We start from the raw sequence: 25,178 nt of genomic DNA, 5'->3' as shown, positions 1-25,178 counted from the left end.
GATCTATTAGCAGAAATGGAATATAATATTCCTATCTATGTTTTCATTAGTGTATAATCACCTGAAACTAAGAATTGTGTTTTTGTTAGCTTAGAATGAGCCCTTCATATCTACATAGAGAGCGGGTCCTCTTCATGGAGTCAGCCATGTTTCTACAGTAGCACAAAACACCATCTCTAGCGAGAGCCTTTTGCGTTTCTTACGTTAACTGAAGGCCACCGTAGTTCTCCGACACGCGACTGCGGTAACGTGAGCCGCATAGTACAAAACCGTGGTACCGCCAGCTGCCGTCTGACTTCTGTTGCTCCTAAAGAAGTGTTATTATGGTGAGGATGTTACCACGGTTTTGCCCTCGGAGGCTCACGTTACCGTAGTTTTGGAAAGGGAGGAGTGAGCGGAGGGGTACTCAGTTGGTTGCAATCTGCAACCAAACCACTAGATGCTGCCAAATCCTACTTACTGTACCTTTTTTAAGGTAAAATTCACCTGAACAGTTCTTCACATGTGAGAATATTTGGCATTTTTGATTGATAATTGATTAATATAAATAGTTTGGGCTACTTTTTCTGTCAACTTACAAATCTCTTCCAGCTCCAGGACACGCAGCCCTGACGGCAATCATATATGAGCGTCCTTCAGGCTTCTCTGGATGTAGACTCAAATGGGAATTAGGATGTTTGAACAGCATTTTGTAATTAACAGTTTTTTTATTCAACAAATAGATGTACAGTGGAAGTGCTTCTTTTCAGTCTACTGACGAAATATTCAGGTGAGGAATTGCTGGGAGGCTTTGAGGACGGAGGGATTCGTTCCGTATTTGCGGAGCAGATCTTTGGCCTCTTGTTGGAGCGACTCGGAGACAGACGGCGAAGACTTGCTGAGGTGCAGGAGAACCAGGCAGCATTCAACAACATCTGGGTGAGCATACATCTGAGAGGGAACACAGATTTAAGATGTTCATTAGCAGTAATGATAAGGTGAAATCTGGATGCAGATTGATTTTGGCAGAATGAGGCGAGCACTTCTTTGACAAAGCTTTACCACATCTGCCAGAAACTTAAATCCTTTATTGCAAGTACAAATTAAAACTTTCCTATAAAATGTAATCTGCTCCTCTCTCCTTTTCTAATGTCCTACAGTATGTGTTGTGTAGTGAGTTGTACCTTGATTGTGTCCGACAGGTCAGCCAGCTGTTTCTGGTGTTCCGACATTGTGGTAGACAAAGAGAGCAGAGTCTCCTGGTTCTCAGGCCTGAGGAAGAAAAAATGCAGCAGCTTAAATGGTGAGTCATGAAAGTGTTCCAAGACAACTCTAGGAAACTTTGACTGTTACAGAGATGCACCAATAGTCATCTTCTTGGCCATTTCCATTGTTTTTTTAAGTCTGACCTGCCGGTTCTGATTTTCTTTCCAAGAACTATAATTGACAGTAAGGCTCCACCGCCCCGGAACAGTCCTGGAAATTAATTTCAATTCTAAATGTTATCCTTTACTTTGTTATTGTCATTTTAACAATTCAGAAATAAATTATTGCATTTTTAATTAAACATTCGCTTTGATTAAAAAAAAATCTTGGCTTTAGTCGTTTTAATTGTGTATCATAAGCTGCTTAGAGCTAGTGTTAGGAATTAAAACAATTCCTTTTCTAATTCCTGTGAAAACATTATTCAACCTTCTCTTTGTGACTTTTTTTTCGACTTACTAAACTGACTTTTTTTCAACAAATTATACTATGATTTTTTTTTTTTACATACTGTAATATGACTTTTGGGACTTTTTTCGATATACTATAACTTATTTATGACTCCTTTTTCGACATACTACCATGACTTTTGTAACTTTTTTCAACATACTATAATATGACTTTTCTAAAAAAAATTTAGACATACTGTATTATGACCTTTTTCAGATTTTTCGAGAATACATTTTTTACGAAATTTTGACATACTATACTATGACTATTTGTGATCTTTTTCGACGTACTTTACTATAACTTTTTTCGGCATACCATACCATATCATACTTTCATACCATATTTTTTTCCATGAAAATTGTCGACATATTTTACTATGACTTTTGAGATGACATGTTTTACGAAATTTTGAATTTTTTTAGAAATACTATACTATGATTTTTTAATGAAATTTGACGTACTATACTATAACTTTTTTTCGACATAATATACTATGACTATTTGTGATTTTCTTCAACATACTATACTATGACTTTTTTAGGACATTTTTTGTAGTACTGAACTATAACTTTTTTCGGCATACCATACAATGACTTTTTGGGACATACTATACTATGACTTTTTTCGACATAATATACTGTGATTGACATTTTTGTGACTTTTTAGACATACTGTACTATGATTTTTTTATTTATTTTTTTTCGACATAAGATTTTTTTTGACAAACTATATAAAAAACGTCATAGTATACTATGACTTTTTTCATGAATTTTTTCGACATACTATGACATTTTTTTTTTAATTTTTGGACATACTAAACTATGACTTTTTTCATTATGTTTTAGGGATTCCAGTCACCCCAGCCAAAAACTGTTCTGCCTGCTGCCATCTGCCGAACCGTACCACATCATATGGTCCTGCACAGCTAGGCTCGGACAGCTTAATCCCGCAGGGCATAAGGCTGTCTACCTCTTGAGCTCATCACTTGACACCTTACCACTACACTGTCACCATAGCTCTATATACTTTACTACTGTTTACATATACTGTATCTATAGATATATACTGTATATATATATATATATAGTACATACTACGTCCCTGTTTATATGGAGTTTATCCATTTGAAATACTGTCTACCACGAATTTACATTACTCACTTTATATTTATTTGAGCCCTATGTTTTAATTTACGCTATTTGTCTTAGATATCTCATTTTGCTTGTGTGACTTATCTTTTTGTATTCATATTTATTGTAATTGTAATGACTGCTTTCTTTTAATTGTTCTTCATATGATAAATAAATAAACTTGAATTTTTTGACATACTATACTGTGACTTTTTGTCTTTTTTTGATATGCTGTACTATGACATTTTTCATGAAATTATTCGACATACTATGACGTTTTTTTATGAAATTTTTCGACATACTATACTATGACTTTTTTTCATAAAAATTATCGACATTATTTTACTATGACTTTTTTAAATGAAAATTATCTACATTATTTTACTATGATTATTTTACTATGACTTTTTTTAATGAAAATTATCGACATATTTTACTATGACTTTTTTTAATGAAAATTATCGACATTATTTTACTATGACTTTTTTTCATGAAAATTATCGACATATATACTATGACTTTTTTCCATGAAAATTGTCGACATATTTTACTATGACTTTTTTTAATGAAAATTATCGACATTATTTTACTATGATTTTTTTTCATGAAAATTGTCGACATATTTTACTATGACTTTTTTAAATGAAAATTATCTACATTATTTTACTATGATTATTTTACTATGATTTTTTTTCATGAAAATTGTCGACATATTTTACTATGACTTTTTTTAATGAAAATTATCGACATATTTTACTATGACTTTTTTTAATGAAAATTATCGACATTATTTTACTATGACTTTTTTTCATGAAAATTATCGACATACTATACTATGACTTTTTTTCATACAAATCTTCGACATACTGTACTATGACTTTTTTAATGAAAATTATCGACATATTTTACTATGACTTTTTTCCATGAAAACTGTCGACATATTTTACTATGACTTTTTTTAATGAAAATTATCGACATACTATACTATGACATTTTTTTATGAAATTTTTCGACATACTATACTATGACTTTTTTTTATGAAATTTTTCGACATACTATTCTATGACTTTTTTTTCATAAATTTTTCGACATACTATACTATGACTTTTTTTTCATACATTTTTCGACATACTATACTATGACGTTTTTTTATGAAATTTTTCGACATACTATACTATGACGTTTTTTTTCATTAATTTATCAACATACTATACTATGACATTTTTTTATGAAATTTTTCGACATACTATACTATGACTTTTTTTCATAAAAATTATCGACATTATTTTACTATGATTTTTTTTCATGAAAATTGTCGACATATTTTACTATGACTTTTTTAAATGAAAATTATCTACATTATTTTACTATGATTATTTTACTATGATTTTTTTTCATGAAAATTGTCGACATATTTTACTATGACTTTTTTTAATGAAAATTATCGACATATTTTACTATGACTTTTTTTAATGAAAATTATCGACATTATTTTACTATGACTTTTTTTCATACAAATCTTCGACATACTGTACTATGACTTTTTTAATGAAAATTATCGACATATTTTACTATGACTTTTTTTTATGAAATTTTTCGACATACTATACTATGACATTTTTTTATGAAATTTTTCGACATACTATACTATGACATTTTTTTATGAAATTTTTCGACATACTATACTATGACGTTTTTTTATGAAATTTTTCGACATACTATACTATGACTTTTTTTTATGAAATTTTTCGACATACTATACTATGACTTTTTTTCATAAAAATTATCGACATTATTTTACTATGACTTTTTTAAATGAAAATTATCTACATTATTTTACTATGATTATTTTACTATGATTTTTTTTCATGAAAATTGTCGACATATTTTACTATGACTTTTTTTAATGAAAATTATCGACATATTTTACTATGACTTTTTTTAATGAAAATTATCGACATTATTTTACTATGACTTTTTTCCATGAAAATTGTCGACATATTTTACTATGACTTTTTTTAATGAAAATTATCTACATTATTTTACTATGATTATTTTACTATGATTTTTTTTCATGAAAATTGTCGACATATTTTACTATGACTTTTTTTAATGAAAATTATCGACATATTTTACTATGACTTTTTTTAATGAAAATTATCGACATTATTTTACTATGACTTTTTTTCATGAAAATTATCGACATACTATACTATGACTTTTTTCCATGAAAATTGTCGACATATTTTACTATGACTTTTTTTAATGAAAATTATCGACATTATTTTACTATGATTTTTTTTCATGAAAATTGTCGACATATTTTACTATGACTTTTTTAAATGAAAATTATCTACATTATTTTACTATGATTATTTTACTATGATTTTTTTTCATGAAAATTGTCGACATATTTTACTATGACTTTTTTTAATGAAAATTATCGACATATTTTACTATGACTTTTTTTAATGAAAATTATCGACATTATTTTACTATGACTTTTTTTCATGAAAATTATCGACATACTATACTATGACTTTTTTTCATACAAATCTTCGACATACTGTACTATGACTTTTTTAATGAAAATTATCGACATATTTTACTATGACTTTTTTCCATGAAAACTGTCGACATATTTTACTATGACTTTTTTTAATGAAAATTATCGACATACTATACTATGACATTTTTTTATGAAATTTTTCGACATACTATACTATGACTTTTTTTTATGAAATTTTTCGACATACTATACTATGACGTTTTTTTATGAAATTTTTCGACATACTATACTATGACTTTTTTTTATGAAATTTTTCGACATACTATACTATGACTTTTTTTTATGAAATTTTTCGACATACTATACTATGACATTTTTTTATGAAATTTTTCGACATACTATACTATGACATTTTTTTATGAAATTTTTCGACATACTATACTATGACTTTTTTTTATGAAATTTTTCGACATACTATACTATGACGTTTTTTTATGAAATTTTTCGACATACTATACTATGACTTTTTTTCCGCTTGAAATTTTTCGACATACTATACTATGACGTTTTTTTATGAAATTTTTCGACATACTATACTATGACGTTTTTTTTCATTAATTTATCAACATACTATACTATGACATTTTTTTATGAAATTTTTCGACATACTATACTATGACTTTTTTTCATAAAAATTATCGACATTATTTTACTATGATTTTTTTTCATGAAAATTGTCGACATATTTTACTATGACTTTTTTAAATGAAAATTATCTACATTATTTTACTATGATTATTTTACTATGATTTTTTTTCATGAAAATTGTCGACATATTTTACTATGACTTTTTTTAATGAAAATTATCGACATATTTTACTATGACTTTTTTTAATGAAAATTATCGACATTATTTTACTATGACTTTTTTTCATGAAAATTATCGACATACTATGCTATGACTTTTTTTCATACAAATCTTCGACATACTGTACTATGACTTTTTTAATGAAAATTATCGACATATTTTACTATGACTTTTTTTTATGAAATTTTTCGACATACTATACTATGACTTTTTTTTATGAAATTTTTCGACATACTATACTATGACATTTTTTTATGAAATTTTTCGACATACTATACTATGACATTTTTTTATGAAATTTTTCGACATACTATACTATGACGTTTTTTTATGAAATTTTTCGACATACTATACTATGACTTTTTTTTATGAAATTTTTCGACATACTATACTATGACTTTTTTTCCGCATGAAATTTTTCGACATACTATACTATGACTTTTTTTCATAAAAATTATCGACATACTATACTATGACTTTTTTCCATGAAAATTGTCGACATATTTTACTATGACTTTTTTTAATGAAAATTATCGACATTATTTTACTATGATTTTTTTTCATGAAAATTGTCGACATATTTTACTATGACTTTTTTAAATGAAAATTATCTACATTATTTTACTATGATTATTTTACTATGATTTTTTTAAATGAAAATTATCTACATTATTTTACTATGATTATTTTACTATGATTTTTTTTCATGAAAATTGTCGACATATTTTACTATGACTTTTTTTAATGAAAATTATCGACATATTTTACTATGACTTTTTTTAATGAAAATTATCGACATTATTTTACTATGACTTTTTTTCATGAAAATTATCGACATACTATACTATGACTTTTTTTCATACAAATCTTCGACATACTGTACTATGACTTTTTTAATGAAAATTATCGACATATTTTACTATGACTTTTTTCCATGAAAACTGTCGACATATTTTACTATGACTTTTTTTAATGAAAATTATCGACATACTATACTATGACATTTTTTTATGAAATTTTTCGACATACTATACTATGACGTTTTTTTATGAAATTTTTCGACATACTATACTATGACGTTTTTTTTCATTAATTTATCAACATACTATACTATGACGTTTTTTTATGAAATTTTTCGACATACTATACTATGACATTTTTTTATGAAATTTTTCGACATACTATACTATGACTTTTTTTCCGCATGAAATTTTTCGACATACTATACTATGACATTTTTTTATGAAATTTTTCGACATACTATACTATGACATTTTTTTATGAAATTTTTCGACATACTATACTATGACTTTTTTTTATGAAATTTTTCGACATACTATACTATGACGTTTTTTTATGAAATTTTTCGACATACTATACTATGACGTTTTTTTTCATTAATTTATCAACATACTATACTATGACATTTTTTTATGAAATTTTTCGACATACTATACTATGACGTTTTTTTATGAAATTTTTCGACATACTATACTATGACGTTTTTTTTCATTAATTTATCAACATACTATACTATGACATTTTTTTATGAAATTTTTCGACATACTATACTATGACGTTTTTTTATGAAATTTTTCGACATACTATACTATGACGTTTTTTTATGAAATTTTTCGACATACTATACTATGACTTTTTTTCCGCATGAAATTTTTCGACATACTATACTATGACATTTTTTTATGAAATTTTTCGACATACTATACTATGACGTTTTTTTATGAAATTTTTCGACATACTATACTATGACGTTTTTTTTCATTAATTTATCAACATACTATACTATGACGTTTTTTTATGAAATTTTTCGACATACTATACTATGACTTTTTTTCCGCATGAAATTTTTCGACATACTATACTATGACTTTTTTTCATAAAAATTATCGACATACTATACTATGACTTTTTTCCATGAAAATTGTCGACATATTTTACTATGACTTTTTTTAATGAAAATTATCGACATTATTTTACTATGATTTTTTTTCATGAAAATTGTCGACATATTTTACTATGACTTTTTTAAATGAAAGTTATCTACATTATTTTACTATGATTATTTTACTATGATTTTTTTTCATGAAAATTGTCGACATATTTTACTATGACTTTTTTTAATGAAAATTATCGACATATTTTACTATGACTTTTTTTAATGAAAATTATCGACATTATTTTACTATGACTTTTTTTCATGAAAATTATCGACATACTATACTATGACTTTTTTTCATACAAATCTTCGACATACTGTACTATGACTTTTTTAATGAAAATTATCGACATATTTTACTATGACATTTTTTTATGAAATTTTTCGACATACTATACTATGACGTTTTTTTATGAAATTTTTCGACATACTATACTATGACGTTTTTTTTCATTAATTTATCAACATACTATACTATGACGTTTTTTTATGAAATTTTTCGACATACTATACTATGACATTTTTTTATGAAATTTTTCGACATACTATACTATGACGTTTTTTTATGAAATTTTTCGACATACTATACTATGACGTTTTTTTTCATTAATTTATCAACATACTATACTATGACGTTTTTTTATGAAATTTTTCGACATACTATACTATGACTTTTTTTCCGCATGAAATTTTTCGACATACTATACTATGACTTTTTTTCATAAAAATTATCGACATTATTTTACTATGATTTTTTTTCATGAAAATTGTCGACATATTTTACTATGACTTTTTTAAATGAAAGTTATCTACATTATTTTACTATGATTATTTTACTATGATTTTTTTTCATGAAAATTGTCGACATATTTTACTATGACTTTTTTTAATGAAAATTATCGACATATTTTACTATGACTTTTTTTAATGAAAATTATCGACATTATTTTACTATGACTTTTTTTCATGAAAATTATCGACATACTATACTATGACTTTTTTTCATACAAATCTTCGACATACTGTACTATGACTTTTTTAATGAAAATTATCGACATATTTTACTATGACTTTTTTCCATGAAAACTGTCGACATATTTTACTATGACTTTTTTTAATGAAAATTATCGACATACTATACTATGACTTTTTTTTATGAAATTTTTCGACATACTATACTATGACTTTTTTTTATGAAATTTTTCGACATACTATACTATGACGTTTTTTTATGAAATTTTTCGACATACTATACTATGACTTTTTTTCCGCATGAAATTTTTCGACATACTATACTATGACATTTTTTTATGAAATTTTTCGACATACTATACTATGACATTTTTTTATGAAATTTTTCGACATACTATACTATGACTTTTTTTTATGAAATTTTTCGACATACTATACTATGACTTTTTTTCCGCATGAAATTTTTCGACATACTATACTATGACATTTTTTTATGAAATTTTTCGACATACTATACTATGACATTTTTTTATGAAATTTTTCGACATACTATACTATGACGTTTTTTTATGAAATTTTTCGACATACTATACTATGACATTTTTTTATGAAATTTTTCGACATACTATACTATGACGTTTTTTTTCATTAATTTATCAACATACTATACTATGACGTTTTTTTATGAAATTTTTCGACATACAATACTATGACGTTTTTTTTCATTAATTTATCAACATACTATACTATGACATTTTTTTATGAAATTTTTCGACATACTATACTATGACATTTTTTTATGAAATTTTTCGACATACTATACTATGACGTTTTTTTTCATTAATTTATCAACATACTATACTATGACTTTTTTTCCGCATGAAATTTTTCGACATACTATACTATGACGTTTTTTTATGAAATTTTTCGACATACTATACTATGACATTTTTTTATGAAATTTTTCGACATACTATACTATGACTTTTTTTCCGCATGAAATTTTTCGACATACTATACTATGACATTTTTTTATGAAATTTTTCGACATACTATACTATGACATTTTTTTATGAAATTTTTCGACATACTATACTATGACGTTTTTTTTCATTAATTTATCAACATACTATACTATGACGTTTTTTTATGAAATTTTTCGACATACTATACTATGACTTTTTTTTATGAAATTTTTCGACATACTATACTATGACTTTTTTTCATAAAAATTATCGACATACTATACTATGACTTTTTTCCATGAAAATTGTCGACATATTTTACTATGACTTTTTTTAATGAAAATTATCGACATTATTTTACTATGATTTTCTTTCATGAAAATTGTCGACATATTTTACTATGACTTTTTTAAATGAAAATTATCTACATTATTTTACTATGATTATTTTACTATGATTTTTTTTCATGAAAATTGTCGACATATTTTACTATGACTTTTTTTAATGAAAATTATCGACATATTTTACTATGACTTTTTTTAATGAAAATTATCGACATACTGTACTATGACTTTTTTAATGAAAATTATCGACATATTTTACTATGACTTTTTTCCATGAAAACTGTCGACATATTTTACTATGACTTTTTTAATGAAAATTATCGACATACTATACTATGACTTTTTTTCATAAAAATTGTCGACATATTTTACTATGATTTTTTTTCATGAAAATTGTCGACATATTTTACTATGACTTTTTTTAATGAAAATTATCGACATATTTTACTATGACTTTTTTTCATAAAAATTGTCGACATATTTTACTATGACTTTTTTTAATGAAAATTATCGGCATATTTTACTATGATTTTTTTTCATGAAAATTATCGACATACTATACTATGACTTTTTTTAATACAAATCTTCGACATACTGTACTATGACTTTTTTTCATAAAAATTGTCGACATATTTTACTATGACTTTTTTTCATAAAAATTGTCGACATATTTTACTATGACTTTTTTTAATACAAATCTTCGACATACTGTACTATGACTATTTTTAATGAAAATTATCGACATTATTTTACGATGATTTTTTTTCATAAAAATTATCGACATACTATACTATGACGTTTTTTTATGAAATTTTTCGACATACTATACTATGACGTTTTTTTATGAAATTTTTCGACATACTATACTATGACATTTTTTTATGAAATTTTTCGACATACTATACTATGACATTTTTTTATGAAATTTTTCGACATACTATACTATGACTTTTTTTCATAAAAATTATCGACATACTATACTATGACTTTTTTCCATGAAAATTGTCGACATATTTTACTATGACTTTTTTTAATGAAAATTATCGACATTATTTTACTATGATTTTTTTTCATGAAAATTGTCGACATATTTTACTATGACTTTTTTAAATGAAAATTATCTACATTATTTTACTATGATTATTTTACTATGATTTTTTTTCATGAAAATTGTCGACATATTTTACTATGACTTTTTTTAATGAAAATTGTCGACATATTTTACTATGACTTTTTTTAATGAAAATTATCGACATACTGTACTATGACTTTTTTAATGAAAATTATCGACATATTTTACTATGACTTTTTTCCATGAAAACTGTCGACATATTTTACTATGACTTTTTTTAATGAAAATTATCGACATACTATACTATGACTTTTTTTCATAAAAATTGTCGACATATTTTACTATGATTTTTTTTCATGAAAATTGTCGACATATTTTACTATGACTTTTTTTAATGAAAATTATCGACATACTGTACTATGACTATTTTTAATGAAAATTATCGACATTATTTTACGATGATTTTTTTTCATAAAAATTATCGACATACTATACTATGACATTTTTTTATGAAATTTTTCGACATACTATACTATGACGTTTTTTTATGAAATTTTTCGACATACTATACTATGACGTTTTTTTATGAAATTTTTCGACATACTATACTATGACGTTTTTTTTCATTAATTTATCAACATACTATACTATGACTTTTTTTATGAAATTTTTCGACATACTATACTATGACTTTTTTTTATGAAATTTTTCGACATACTATACTATGACATTTTTTTATGAAATTTTTCGACATACTATACTATGACATTTTTTTATGAAATTTTTCGACATACTATACTATGACATTTTTTTTCATTAATTTATCAACATACTATACTATGACATTTTTTTATGAAATTTTTCGACATACTATACTATGACGTTTTTTTATGAAATTTTTCGACATACTATACTATGACGTTTTTTTATGAAATTTTTCGACATACTATACTATGACTTTTTTTTATGAAATTTTTCGACATACTATACTATGACTTTTTTTCCGCATGAAATTTTTCGACATACTATACTATGACATTTTTTTATGAAATTTTTCGACATACTATACTATGACATTTTTTTATGAAATTTTTCGACATACTATACTATGACGTTTTTTTTCATTAATTTATCAACATACTATACTATGACTTTTTTCCATGAAAATTGTCGACATATTTTACTATGACTTTTTTTAATGAAAATTATCGACATTATTTTACTATGATTTTTTTTCATGAAAATTGTCGACATATTTTATTATGACTTTTTTTAATGAAAATTATCGACATATTTTACTATGACTTTTTTTAATGAAAATCTTCGACATACTATACTATGACTTTTTTTCATACAAATCTTCGACATACTGTACTATGACTTTTTTAATGAAAATTATCAACATATTTTACTATGACTTTTTTCCATGAAAACTGTCGACATATTTTACTATGACTTTTTTTAATGAAAATTATCGACATACTATACTATGACTTTTTTTCATAAAAATTGTCGACATATTTTACTATGACTTTTTTTAATACAAATCTTCGACATACTATACTATGACTATTTTTAATGAAAATTATCGACATTATTTTACGATGATTTTTTTTCATAAAAATTATCGACATACTATACTATGACTTTTTTTCATACAAATCTTCGACGTACTGTACTATGACTTTTTTCCATGAAAATTGTTGACATATTTTACTATGACTTTTTTTAATGAAAATTATCGACATTATTTTACCATGACTTTTTTTCATAAAAATTATCGACATATTTTACTATGACTTTTTTAAATGAAAATTATCGACATATTTTACTATGATTTTTTTTTAATAAAAATTGTCGACATATTTTACTATGATTTTTATTCATGAAAATTATCGACATACTATACTATGACTTTTTTTAATACAAATCTTCGACATACTGTACTATGACTTTTTTTCATAAAAATTATCGACATATTATACTATGACTTTTTAATGAAATTTTACGACATACTATACTTTGACTTTTTTCGACACTAGTATAAAATACATATAACCCAGTTAAGTACTATAAGTCATTCTCACACAATGTCTGTAATCTCTGTTATGTTTAACTGTGTGGTATCTACACTTATAGATTTGAAGAGAAACTCTTTAGTGTGTCAAAGTTTTCCTGATATCTAACCAACTGCATTTGTCTTTGGAAGGAAATCTTTCAGTGTTCTGAATGGTATATTTATAGTTTCAAACCCAAACATCACAAATCTGGAAAGAACAACAAATGAGTCAATCATCAATAACCAATAACGGATCACTCACCGTTGCCCAGCATCAGCGGCCCCCTGGCTGTCTGGTGACTCTCTGGCAGTGGAGACCTGCGTCGGCACGTCTGCTTCTTTCTCCCCAGAGTCGAGCTGCCCTCCCTGGGCTCTGCTGTGCCTCATCACCATGGCTGTCAGCCGCTCCTGGATCTCTCTCATCGACCTCTGAGTGGCCTGACAGGCAGCGTGACGCTCAGACAGAAGCACGGACGCATCAAAGTCCAGTTTATCACAACTCTGGATCGCCGGGCAGACACTCTCTCCTGACTCCGATACACCTCCGTTCACCACTTTATCCTTCACCTCGTCTCCAGGACTGGAGTCAGCAGCTGAGAGGGAACATCTGCTCTGGATCTGGATGGAGTTGCTCCACCATTGTTCGTACAGATGGTGGTAATGGACAAAAGCCTGTAGACTGCTGGCAGCAGCTTTTGGTTCCTCTTCGGTGTGATGAAGTATTTTGGGGTGTTTCCTGGAACAAACACTGACGTCACCTGATGAAAGAGAAAGAGAAAGGGAAAATTTGTAGACGACATGTAAAGCCAATATCTGTCTCTGTTGAAAAAACCCTGTGTTGCACCAAATTAGAATCTGATTGTTTGATTAGACAGACGGATGTACCGTCAGGGAACAGCAGTTTGCAGAGCTCCGCGGAGACACACACGTGTCCGGCATCTCTGAGCCAGGCCACCGCCTGCCACAACTCCTTTATCAGCTGTCCGTCATCGTCCAATAACCAGCTCAACACAGCACGGGTCAGGTGGAGAGATGAATACAGCTGAGCCTGAGGAGGAGTGAGACACGAGCACCGACAAAAGACAGAAAGACGACAGGACAGTCAGATAAAAGTTCCGACATTCTTCATCTCTGCTTTAACATGTAAGACACTTCTTGTAAATATAAAAATAAGCCCTTTCTTTAAATCAGCGTACATCTGAAAACATACTGTATGAAATCAAGTAATCAGTTTGAGGACTCTGTACCTGTCTGAGAGGAACGTTGGCGGTGGGTGTTGGACTCTCCACAGACTTCAGCTCCTGCAGAAGAGCTCCGACGCCGCGGTGTCCCGCTGACTTTTGTGAAACACCAAACTGCTTCTCCCACACGTCTCTCACTTGGTCCTGGATGCTGATGTGACGCTCACCTGGCGACGCCCACGGGTGACTAGAGACGCAGGGCTGAGACTCAGCTTGAGGGTCTGCCAGCATCACACCCGTCAGCTCAGTGACGCAGAGATGCAGCCGGTGCACCTGCAGAGAGTTGAAACAGTTCTTCATGTCGATGATTCGTGATTTCACTTTCACTTTATTTCAAAAAATATTTATGCTGCAGGAATATTTTTCTATGTTGAAGATGTTTTTGCCACTGACCAGCAGGCTCTCCTGTGAGCTCAGGACCTCCTGGGCTCCGATCCAGTCCTGAGCAGCAGCCAGGTCTTTAGCACACCGCAACGCCAGCGACTGAGCCAGAGCGACCTCTCCGGAGATTCTCGCCAGACTGGCCGCCGTCCTCAGCGAGGAGACGTCATTCTTCCTGGCGACGACCTTAGCGGCGTCGAAACCAGCACCAGCAGCCAGGTAACTGGAAGACGAGGAAAAACAAAACAGGAAAGGACAAGTTGAAATAATGTGTTTATAAATTATATTAAATGCCAGTTTAAACACGAGAAGTGGCAGCAATTCCATAAATCCTTCCAGTTCTCACCATTTAGCAGCTGCAGAGAAATGCCCGTCCTTCTCCAGCACGCCGGCCCAGCAGGTGTACAGCTCCTTCAGGACGGGCTCGTCTGCCGGCAGCCTGGCTTTGACCAGAGCGATGGCCTCCCTGACATATGACAACACACAAAGATCTCCTCTGTTAGCATACGAACAAACATCACCTGGAGAAGACACTGAAAACAAGAAAAGAAAGCGAACCTGTAGAGCTTGTGAGAGCGCAGCAGGTCGACGGCCTCGTACAGCTTGTTGACTGACAGCAGGTGGGATGCCGCCTTCAGGTAATGCTCCTGCAGACACAGCTGCTTGACGAAGGCCTCCGCCGTCCGGCTCCACACCTCGAACCCGGCTGGAGGAGGAAACGCACAAGAATTGCTGCAACATCTGAAAGCCTCCTCATGTTGTATTTCATCAGCTTTGAACATTAAGGCAGTGCTACATTATCATACCGTAGATGTTTTTGTCAAGTAGAGATTTGTCATTTGCAACCTACTAAGAATGGATGTACTGATGGATCAGTGGAGCGGAGGAATTTGCAGTCTCTGTGGTGTGCCTTGTTTCTTTTATTTGAGAAAAAGTCTTTCTATACATAAGATGAAGTGTCAAGTGTGAGTGTTAGTTGAAGGTCAAAATTAAACCACTCTTTACCCATGGGAGCGATGGAGAGCAGGTGGTCGTTCAGCTCTCCTTTCTCTGTGGCGAGCTGCAGCGCCCCCTCCAGGTCTCCGCTCCACAGCCGCAGGTACACCACGGATTCGAAGTGAGCCGCCTCCACATGACCCTCCTCTGCAGAACAACAGACAGCAGATCCAGTGACTTCACTGACTGATTTGTGTTCATCAGAGAGTGAACATACGACACCAGGCTGGGAAAAGACTACATACCTTCTGCCTCAAACATGCGGTACAGAGCCGGTCTGTCAGAGAAGAGGCCCAGATGGAGGTGCTCTCCCTGGCCTGGCACACACCCTGCAGGGGGAGCTGGAAACCACACACACACACACAGTCCAGTAAATGGGCTTTCTCTGTATAATAATCAGTGAGCGAACCCATAAACGTCTCCATAGCAGACTGAGCCTTACCACTGCTGTGTTTGATGGAGGCCAGAGTGATGCAGTCTTGCAGCAGATCGTCTTTGGGCCGATGGTCCATGGAGGTACTGAGGGGCAGCATGGAGCGAGGCTTCTTCTTCTTCAACAAGCTTAAGTCTGGAGACACACACCCATACAGTTAGATACATACTGTAACTGTGTATACACACAATTTCAAAAATACATTCAGCTGAAGTTGTGTTTATAGAACTAAAGTACGTACCTGGTTTGTCTTTGCTTTTTACGGCAGTGAAAGATTTTCTTTGCGTCTCAAAAGTGGCTGAAACAGAATTTCAGAATTAAGTTGGCTATGCACTTAAAAAGGTCTCCGCAATCTTATTGTTTTTAAAGTCTGTAAGAACTACTCCCTTACCTGGTGGAGGTACAGGACTGCTTGTTGAGCTGACTTCGTCTTCCTCATCTTCACCAGACAGCTCCTGTCCCGTCGCCGTCGCCTTCTCTCCTCCTGTAACTGCCCCTCCGTTCATCTCGGGCGGTGCGGCTCCTCCGGGCCACGACGCCTTCTTGTTCTTCCTCTTCTGCTTGTTATTGGCTTTCATCTTCTCCTTCAGGTCCACCATCTTTTTGCCTGAGAGGAAAAGCATGTGAACGTTACAGTCTGCCGGTTACACCAAAAGGCAGAAAGACAACTTTTCTTTAAGCCATTCTTGAGAGTGTTTCGCGGATGAGGTTCTGGGTGTTTCAAGACGGGTGTTCACCTTTAGGTGGTTTTGTAAACTCTTGTTTGGAGACTCTCCACTCCTGCAGGGTGAAGTCCTTCCCTCCGGTCCAGATCACATCCGGATCGACGGGCGACCAGTCCACGCACAGCAGATAACCAACGTGACCCCGGTAGTTGGAGACGGCTGCCTCCTGCAACACGTCCCACACCTGAACGGAACAAAAACACTCAATAACGTCAAAAATTAGAAAGGAAGAAAGATCACAGAGAAAACAAGGAATCTAAATATATGAGCTATATATTGATAAAAAATTGTTTCATGCATTAGTTAACAAAAAGTTAATTTATTAGAGAACAGTAAACCCATGTGCCATACAGACTCAAGATGCTGCTCGCTGTGCGGTTGATTCAGACTCTGATGCATTGTCATGGTTACCCATGATGCTGGCCTGGTACTGACCTGTGCTGTGCCATCATAAGAGACGGAGACCAGTCGGGCTTCGTGGTGTGGACTCCAGGCCATGCCGGTGATTTTAGATGTATGACCACACAGCCTGCGATACGGCTCCGTCAACACCACGGGGCTTTCTGGAGGATTCTCTGTGCAAAGGGTTAAAACACCAATGTCAATACCTACTGAGCTCTTAAAATGTTACAATCTATGATGTGTGTTCAGAGAAAAAATGCAAGCTCTCACAAATAATAAAATACAACATGTCTGAGGTGTCCTCCCACCTATGACGGAGCGGAGGTCGTGCACGTAGACGGTGGCGTTGCTGGAGCCCGAGGCCAGGAGGCAGTGCAGCTCTGGCGGGGATCCGTGGTCGTGATGCCAGCGTAACGTGTTGATGATCTTATGGTGCTGCTGGATGCTGCACAGCAGCTTCAGACTGGGAGCCTCGTACACATCGATACACCTGCAGCAGAGAGCATGTGGTCAGACGGATGAAAGAAAGGGAACACAAGAACTTTATCAGGAATCAAAAGTAGCGTGAAAACTAGGTAGGCATGACAAGATAAAGATGGTTTATGATATCTACCATTTGAGGAAACTGACATTTGTTAATAAAGTACAGCAGCATAAACAACGCTTTCCAAAGTTTGTTGTTTTCATGCTTACAGAAATCTTTCTCTATTCTACCCTACAGCTTGTTGAACTTACTTAACACCTACAAACAATCCCAAACAGAGCTAAAGTTCTAACACCACAGATCAATGGGATTGTTACTACTAAATCATGATCAGAACCTCAGACCGAGTCAGCCGAGAGCAACAGTTCCAACAGAAACAAATCCACTGTTCTGTAGCCTAAAGACTCCACACTGTCAGCAGACAGTTGGTCCTTCACAGGACTCTACAGGCTGATGGTCTGTGTTACGAGATGGGTCAAGGCCCGGCCGGTCACTCACCCATCCTCGTTGCCGATGGCAACCACTTTCCCATCTGGCTTCCAGTTGAGGTCGGTGTGTGGAGACAGCTTGTGCTGTTGGGAAGCAGAGCTCACCTTCATAAACCTATTCAAATTACCTCCATTTACATTCAGCAGAAAAAGATGAAACAAACAGCCAGCAGAGCGCCGGGCATGATATCTGCTCCATTAAAGCTTTGACAAGTCTGTGAACGTCTCGTGTGAATTTTCCTTTTGTTTCAGGAGTTTGCTCTCCACCTGGAGGTGTGTTTGTCAGGTTTTTACTGTGGCCATGAACTTGACCCCATGACAACAGGTTAAAAGGCCGAGAGAACGACGACATCATCATCACATCAACATCCCTCTTACCTTGATGCTGTTGGTGTCTCTGATCAGCTTGTCGATGTCCGACGCCTCGCCGTTCAGCTTAGACGGATCGTGCTGCAGGATGACGCCTTCGCCGGCGCAGCTGTACAGGCTGTGGGACGGCTTTCCTGCTGCTGAACCTGAACATCACACACAAAACAAACAGAACTATAGATGGTTTCAGGGTGACGTGTTCACCGTCTACAAACTATTGACAAACGTTGCAACCTTTTAAACCTCAAGCTTCATTTGCTTAAACTTCCAAATAAGTGGATGATCGAATAAAAAAGTAAAGTTTCCTTTAAATTGAACCACGTTGTACTGGCAACTTTAACTTGAGAATACCGATATGAACCTTTTAACACCTGTGAACCTTGCATTGCGTCTCAGCCTGGTTCCTGTACAAGTTGAAAACTGGGCACCCGGCAGAAAACCATATTACAAGAAGCACTCATTGTGCCGAGTATTAAAATGTAAAGAACAAAAAGTACAGTTGAGATACCCGGAGACGGAGAAAGACGCTGGACCTAATTTCCTCTGCACACCTTTTGTAAGTCATCCTGACGACCTGAACGTCACAGAACTCCACCAGAAACATGAAGTGAGCCGAGCCGGCGTCTCGAGGCTGCGAGTAAACAAATAAGTGGCTCCTTTTGTTGGTTTAGGAGCCATCAGCAGATTGTTGGCACGGCAACAATCATGTTTATGGCTCGGAAGCCGAGCGACTTGATACTGTAATCAAAATGTCATCTGCCGACAGCTGGTAAAATTAACTTCCCTCGTCCTAGATTTCCCCGTGAGTGGCTGAAGTGGGGGGGGGGTGAGCAGTAAATGTTTTCTCAGCTCATTCAATTACAGAGTCGATTACAAAAAGGGCGTGCAGAGATGTTTGGGCTTCTTTTCGCTGACTCACTGGTTCCCGGCGTCCCACCCGCCAGCGTTTCTTGCTGGGTCAGAGCGTTCGGAGAGAAAACAGCAGCAGTTGCTAAGAGTTCATTAGGAACTTACCGAACGACACTGGGGGGACCGGGGGTCCCCAGGCTAGTGTGTACACGGTCTTTCTGTGATAGGAGCTCGATATCTGAGGAGGCCTGGGAGGAGACGAAGCAGAACAAATGCCCAGTCAGGAATACATGACATAGATAGCTGCAGGACAATGGGACTCCGGGGACTCGAGGGATTATGAGAAAAATCCACGAGGCCCCCAGCGGAAAAAAAACAAGCAAGGGTTTAACTTCATGACTTTCAGAAAAGTCTCCAAACTTAAAGTCCAAATCTCAACAGTCATCCTTTTTTGCAGTTAAAAACCATGCACAGTCATCTTTAAAAGGAGTTTCATTGTAAACAAACAAAAGTTATGTTTATGTTCAATTTCTCCTACTAAAAATGCATCATGTGCGTGCTTGATTCCTTCTTCACAAAACACACAAAGCGGATTTTTGAATATATTAAACAATGCATTTTTTCTTTCTTAAAAACTTCAGTATTTTTCAACCTGGACAATAACTTGTGAAATTGGTCCAGTATTGAGGGAGAGCGCTGTAGACAGCAGACACTCACAGGTTGCAATATGGTGTTATCAGGGCAATCTTACCTGTTTGAGAAGACTTCGTAGATCCCAACTTTACCATCGTCTGTTCCAAAAGACAAGGATCCTTCTTTTTGTGGGTGCCACGCCAGCTGCAGTGAAAGAAAAAGTTTCTTAATCTCGTCTTTGTGTCATGTTAAGAGTTTGTGAAAATGAGTAATGGCTGTTGATAACGGAGGACACTTCATGCAAAAACAAACAATTCGAGTCTAACCTAATCATAATAATCCTCTCCACAATCTTCCTCACAGATGTTCAATTCTGCATGTATCCTAATAAAAACAAATATTGGGGCTAATTCCTTTGTCACATTCAGTAGACGTCAACACTGGTGAAAAAAATAAATAGAAGTTCAAACTCGCACAGAGATTTCAATCCAAACATCTTACCGCTGTGACTTTGGACTTGATGCCCTGCCAGAAGGACCTGGTGTCATACTGGTTCTGGGTGGTCAACGTATTCCACACCCGGATCATGTTGTCACCGACGCCCAGCGCCAGACACCCTGCGCCCACGGGGGAGAAGGTCAGGGCGTAGACGAAACCGCCCAGGGTGGGCAGAGTCCAGCAGCAGTCCAGAGTGTCCAGGTCCCAGCATTTAATCTGGAAAAAATAAAAATACACCGCCACTCCTCCAATAAGGCAGCCAGCAGATAGCATTCATTGCAACAAGTAAACTTTTTCACTGAGCGTAAGACCAAAGAAGGCGACCCACCTCTCTGTCCATGGAGGTGCTGATGAGCAGCTCTCTGTCGTCCTGCAGGTGGACTGAACTCATGTTGAAGACGATCCTGTTGTGGTTCTGACCCTCTGAAGATGTCCCGAACAGAGTCCACCTCTGCTTCCCCGTCCTGGTCAAGTCCCACATCACCAACTCACCACTGTGGACACACGTACATACATATAAGTCAAACATATTTATAGCTAATTTAAGTAATTGATGATAAATAGTGTCTCTGTACAGGATGGATGTTTTTTGTCTCTTGCATGGTCCAGTTTTACTGCACTGTGAGTGACTTTTTAAGGCAAAATAGTTATATTATGTGTCATATTATGTGTCAAATCCAACCCTGCTGAAGACACGACAGACGGACTACTGAGCTCTGCTGTTGTCATGTTTCATCAGGCATCCTCTCTGATGTTCTGATTGATGGAAGACGTGTGTCTTTACCCGAAGCAGCTGGACACGAGCTGCGTTGGTCGTCCCTTCGGCCAGTGGACGTGGAGCCAGAGTCTTTCTTTGACCCCAGGGTCGACTGCTGAGCCTCTTTTCTTCAGATACGGCAGCTTCAGAGTCATCACACCTGCAGGGGTAATTTTTTTTTTAAATTATAAATGAACAATTTAATACTCTACTTTAACGACATACAGATACCTCATAGAGGCTTTTTCACTTTGATATGATAGTCATCAGGAGGAAATAATGAATGAGCACAAAATCCTGACTATTTTGCAGCTCAAACGTCACATGAATGTCTTACTTTTTCCCTTCGCTGAGCTCCAGATCCTCATCGTCTGATCTTTGCTGCCAGACGCAAGATAGCAGCCCTTCTCATCTCCTGCAGACGCTCCACTGAATGCTATAGGATGAAAAATAAACACATTTTTCCTGTCAAAATGCACTTATTTCTGCATAATTAACACACAATCGTGCACCAAACCAGTGTGATGTTTTTCTTTTTTTTTTAAATGATTGTATACTGATACCTTCACTGTCTTCAGGTCTGCTGTAGAGGGCATCCTCACTGGCGAGCGGCGACCACGCCAGCGAGTGGATCTCATCGTCGTGTCCGCGGAGACGGTGCATCACCTCTCCTTTCTTACTCACATCAATCAGCACGATCATCCCATCTTTGTACCTTAGACAGAATGATGACAACAAATTTAACCCCTGGTATTCATAAAATATAAGACATGTAAGACTTCTAGGACATCTAGTTTCATAACCAAACTAAGCCCCACTGAAACCACTTATCTGTGTTTCAGATTTGAATTTTCTGGTCTTTGTTTAAAGGAAACCATTTAAAGAGTTGTGATCCAGCAGAGTGAAGTGTGCTCTCTGTGGTCTTCTTACCCCACAGCCACAGAGCTCCAGGTGTGAGGGGAGCAGGTGAGGCAGAAGATGGTCCTTGGCTCTGGGAAGAAGCTGGCGGTGTCTCCTGTGTTGTACCAGTGACAGACCACGATGCCCTTCTCATCCCCCGACACCACCAGGTTTTTATCCACCGGAGACCAGTGCACCGCTGCGACGGGGCTCTGTGTGTGGGAGGGAATAACAACACTGTAGTGACATCCTGTTGTTAGCTGTCTCTCTCCAGACCGGGTCAGCAGCACGCTCACGCCATGACAGCACAATAATGTGAAAGCAAAATGTGTGAGAGTGTAGCTGACAGGCTCATTTATCTGCATCATCACTTCTAAAAATCTGTAGAGAAAGACTGCTTCAGCCTCCTACAGTAGTTCCCTCTGCCGCTGACTGCAGCCTGCGGGGGGCACCAGTGTGTCGTGAAACACGCCGTCTCTGTTGCAGTGACACAACAGAATATGAACGTCAACACTCACCTGATGAGCTGCATCCTCTCTTATGAGGACCTTGTTGTCGGAGTCCCAGAAGCGAACACTTCCATCATTGGAGGAGCTGACACAGATGTGACTCTGACCCTCATGCTGACAGAATGAAAAGCCCGACACCAAGTCTTTATGGCCGACAAGCTCACCTGGAAAAACACAGACAGTTTGTCAGCGTCTTATCATAAAGCAAAGATAGAAAAACAATACCAAACCTGAGGAATAAGCCTCTGATGTCTCTGCTTTATTGAATCACAAGACATTTGGGATGATGGTTTGAGATCTGTATCTTCACACAGCCGAACAGAGATTTATTTGGCTTTCCAGTGATTGACTAACTAGATTAATCAACTAATAATTTGAGCCAGATCATAAATATGTTTCTCTTTCATTACTCCACTCGAGGAGCTGAAATCATCACACCTGAGATGATCTGGTCACCTTGATGTGGACAAAGAAAACATGCATGTAACATGAACTTTTCTCCTCATACAGAGAGGCTGCAGGATCAGCACCACAGTGACGCTGTCTGTGTGTGTATGTGATGCCCAGCATTGACTAATTGAGTTATGACTTCATTCTCGTAATATTACAACTTTTTTCTCGTAAAGTTATGACTTTATTCTCGTAAAGTTATGACATTATTCTTGTAATATTATGACTTTATTTTGTAAATCTCAGATGTTTTTTCCCTCAATGTGGCCCTAATACTCCGTAGTACATTGTCTCTTTGGCCCTCACTGCATTAGACTAATATTAGATATATTTAGACTATAAACTGTGTTACCTTCATCACAATGATCACATGTTTTGTGGCTCCAGACAGATTTTTTTCTTTCTTTTTTTTGCCTAAAATGGCTCTTTTGATAGTAAAGGTTGCTGACCCCTGCATTATGTGAATTGTAGGATCCAGTGTTTTAGGACACTCATACTAAAAGTGAAGATGAACTTGACTTTTACTTGTACTCTACTGCTTTGATTTTGACGATTCTTTATTTAAAATCTGTCTCTCGTAGGTCCCCAAACTTTATGAAAGTACAATAATAAATCATGAGTAGGCCTACCCCTTTAATTGATTAATTAATTAAAATTAACAGAAAATTTCCCAAGATGGATAGATAGATCTTGAAATTGCCTGTTTTTTCTGACCAACAGCCTAAACCTAAATATATATTTGTGGAGAAGCTGGAACTAGTATATATTTTTGGTTGATAAATGACTTGATTGATTAATCAATGAATATGATGATCAGTTTAAGTGCTCAATAAATCAGTTCAGTTCAGTCTGTTACTTGAACTTGAGTAGGCCTAGATAAACCAAAGATTTATTTGGCTTTCCAGTGATTGACTAACTAGATTAATCAAATAATAATTTGAGCCAGATTAGAAATCTGTTTCCAGATGTGACATCATCACACCTGAGATCATCTGATCACCTGGATGTGGACAAAGAAAACATGTAACATGAACTTTTCTCTTCATGCAGAGGCTGGAGGATGAGCACCACAGTGAGCCTGTATGTGTGTGTATGTGATGCCCAGCATGTACTCACCTGTAACCCTGCAGGAGGCTGCAGACACATCTATCAGGTAGATGATGTTTTTGGCTCCTGCTCCCAGTAAACCTGCTCTGTTGACGTCACTGCAGCGCGAGCAGTACCAGTTGGGAGAGGCGGGAAGCGACCTGTCCTGCATGACGCCTCTAAAGTTCACTAATATCCTCTAATAATGTGTGATAAAGCAGAGAAACACTCCTCACATGTTACCTGCCCTGTCGTTACCAATACACTACTACCGGCCGTACGGCCAGCGTGCTGTCGTAAATCCTGCCGGAGTACGGAATCCTAGTTGGGTCAAATGACGTCGAGTTTGCTTTCTCAAAAAACACAATTACAGCTTTTTAAAAACCTCTTTTATACATTATTATTAAAC

The 25,178-nt window shown here is 34.4% G+C and overlaps 1 protein-coding gene and 1 long non-coding RNA gene across 2 annotated transcripts; one reads left to right on the top strand and one right to left on the bottom strand.

Moving 5' to 3' along the window:
* Nucleotides 1–687: 687 nt before the first annotated feature.
* On the bottom strand, nt 688–25,174 carry gemin5 (gem (nuclear organelle) associated protein 5). The gene is made up of 28 exons (XM_037748853.1): nt 24,800–25,174; nt 23,243–23,397; nt 22,755–22,936; nt 22,388–22,539; nt 22,162–22,260; nt 21,852–21,984; nt 21,396–21,561; nt 21,071–21,283; nt 20,688–20,773; nt 20,102–20,184; nt 19,097–19,233; nt 18,729–18,802; nt 18,055–18,236; nt 17,780–17,919; nt 17,357–17,528; nt 17,011–17,226; nt 16,861–16,917; nt 16,629–16,754; nt 16,432–16,527; nt 16,196–16,333; nt 15,749–15,896; nt 15,537–15,656; nt 15,203–15,413; nt 14,816–15,082; nt 14,454–14,616; nt 13,831–14,326; nt 1,164–1,251; nt 688–930 (listed from the first exon to the last, which is right to left on the bottom strand). Exons 1-28 carry the CDS (start codon nt 24,939–24,941, stop codon nt 766–768), a joined length of 4,407 nt encoding a protein of 1,468 aa, XP_037604781.1. The 5' UTR covers nt 24,942–25,174; the 3' UTR covers nt 688–765.
* On the top strand, nt 928–3,021 carry LOC119475804. Its single transcript, XR_005203888.1, has 2 exons — nt 928–1,282; nt 2,538–3,021. It is a non-coding gene; the product is annotated as an uncharacterized LOC119475804 (long non-coding RNA).
* Nucleotides 25,175–25,178: the final 4 nt, after the last annotated feature.

This window comes from Sebastes umbrosus, chromosome 17 (assembly GCF_015220745.1).
Source record: "Sebastes umbrosus isolate fSebUmb1 chromosome 17, fSebUmb1.pri, whole genome shotgun sequence".
Classification (NCBI taxonomy): domain Eukaryota; kingdom Metazoa; phylum Chordata; class Actinopteri; order Perciformes; family Sebastidae; genus Sebastes; species Sebastes umbrosus.
The sequence above is the reverse complement of the archived record's forward strand: the minus strand, read 5'-3'. Positions and strand labels throughout refer to the sequence as shown.

What these genes read in the sequence shown, in the direction of transcription:
- gemin5 (XM_037748853.1), bottom strand. Translation starts at nt 24,941, where the DNA reads ATGCAGGACAGGTCGCTTCCCGCCTCTCCCAACTGGTACTGCTCGCGC. An exon ending in TGGAGCTCTGTGGCTGTGGG is followed by an intron (nt 22,540 to 22,754) that starts GTAAGAAGACCA and finishes ATTCTGTCTAAG; the next exon opens with GTACAAAGATGGGATGATCG. An exon ending in GCCGCTGATGCTGGGCAACG is followed by an intron (nt 1,252 to 13,830) that starts GTGAGTGATCCG and finishes TTTCTTCCTCAG; the next exon opens with GCCTGAGAACCAGGAGACTC.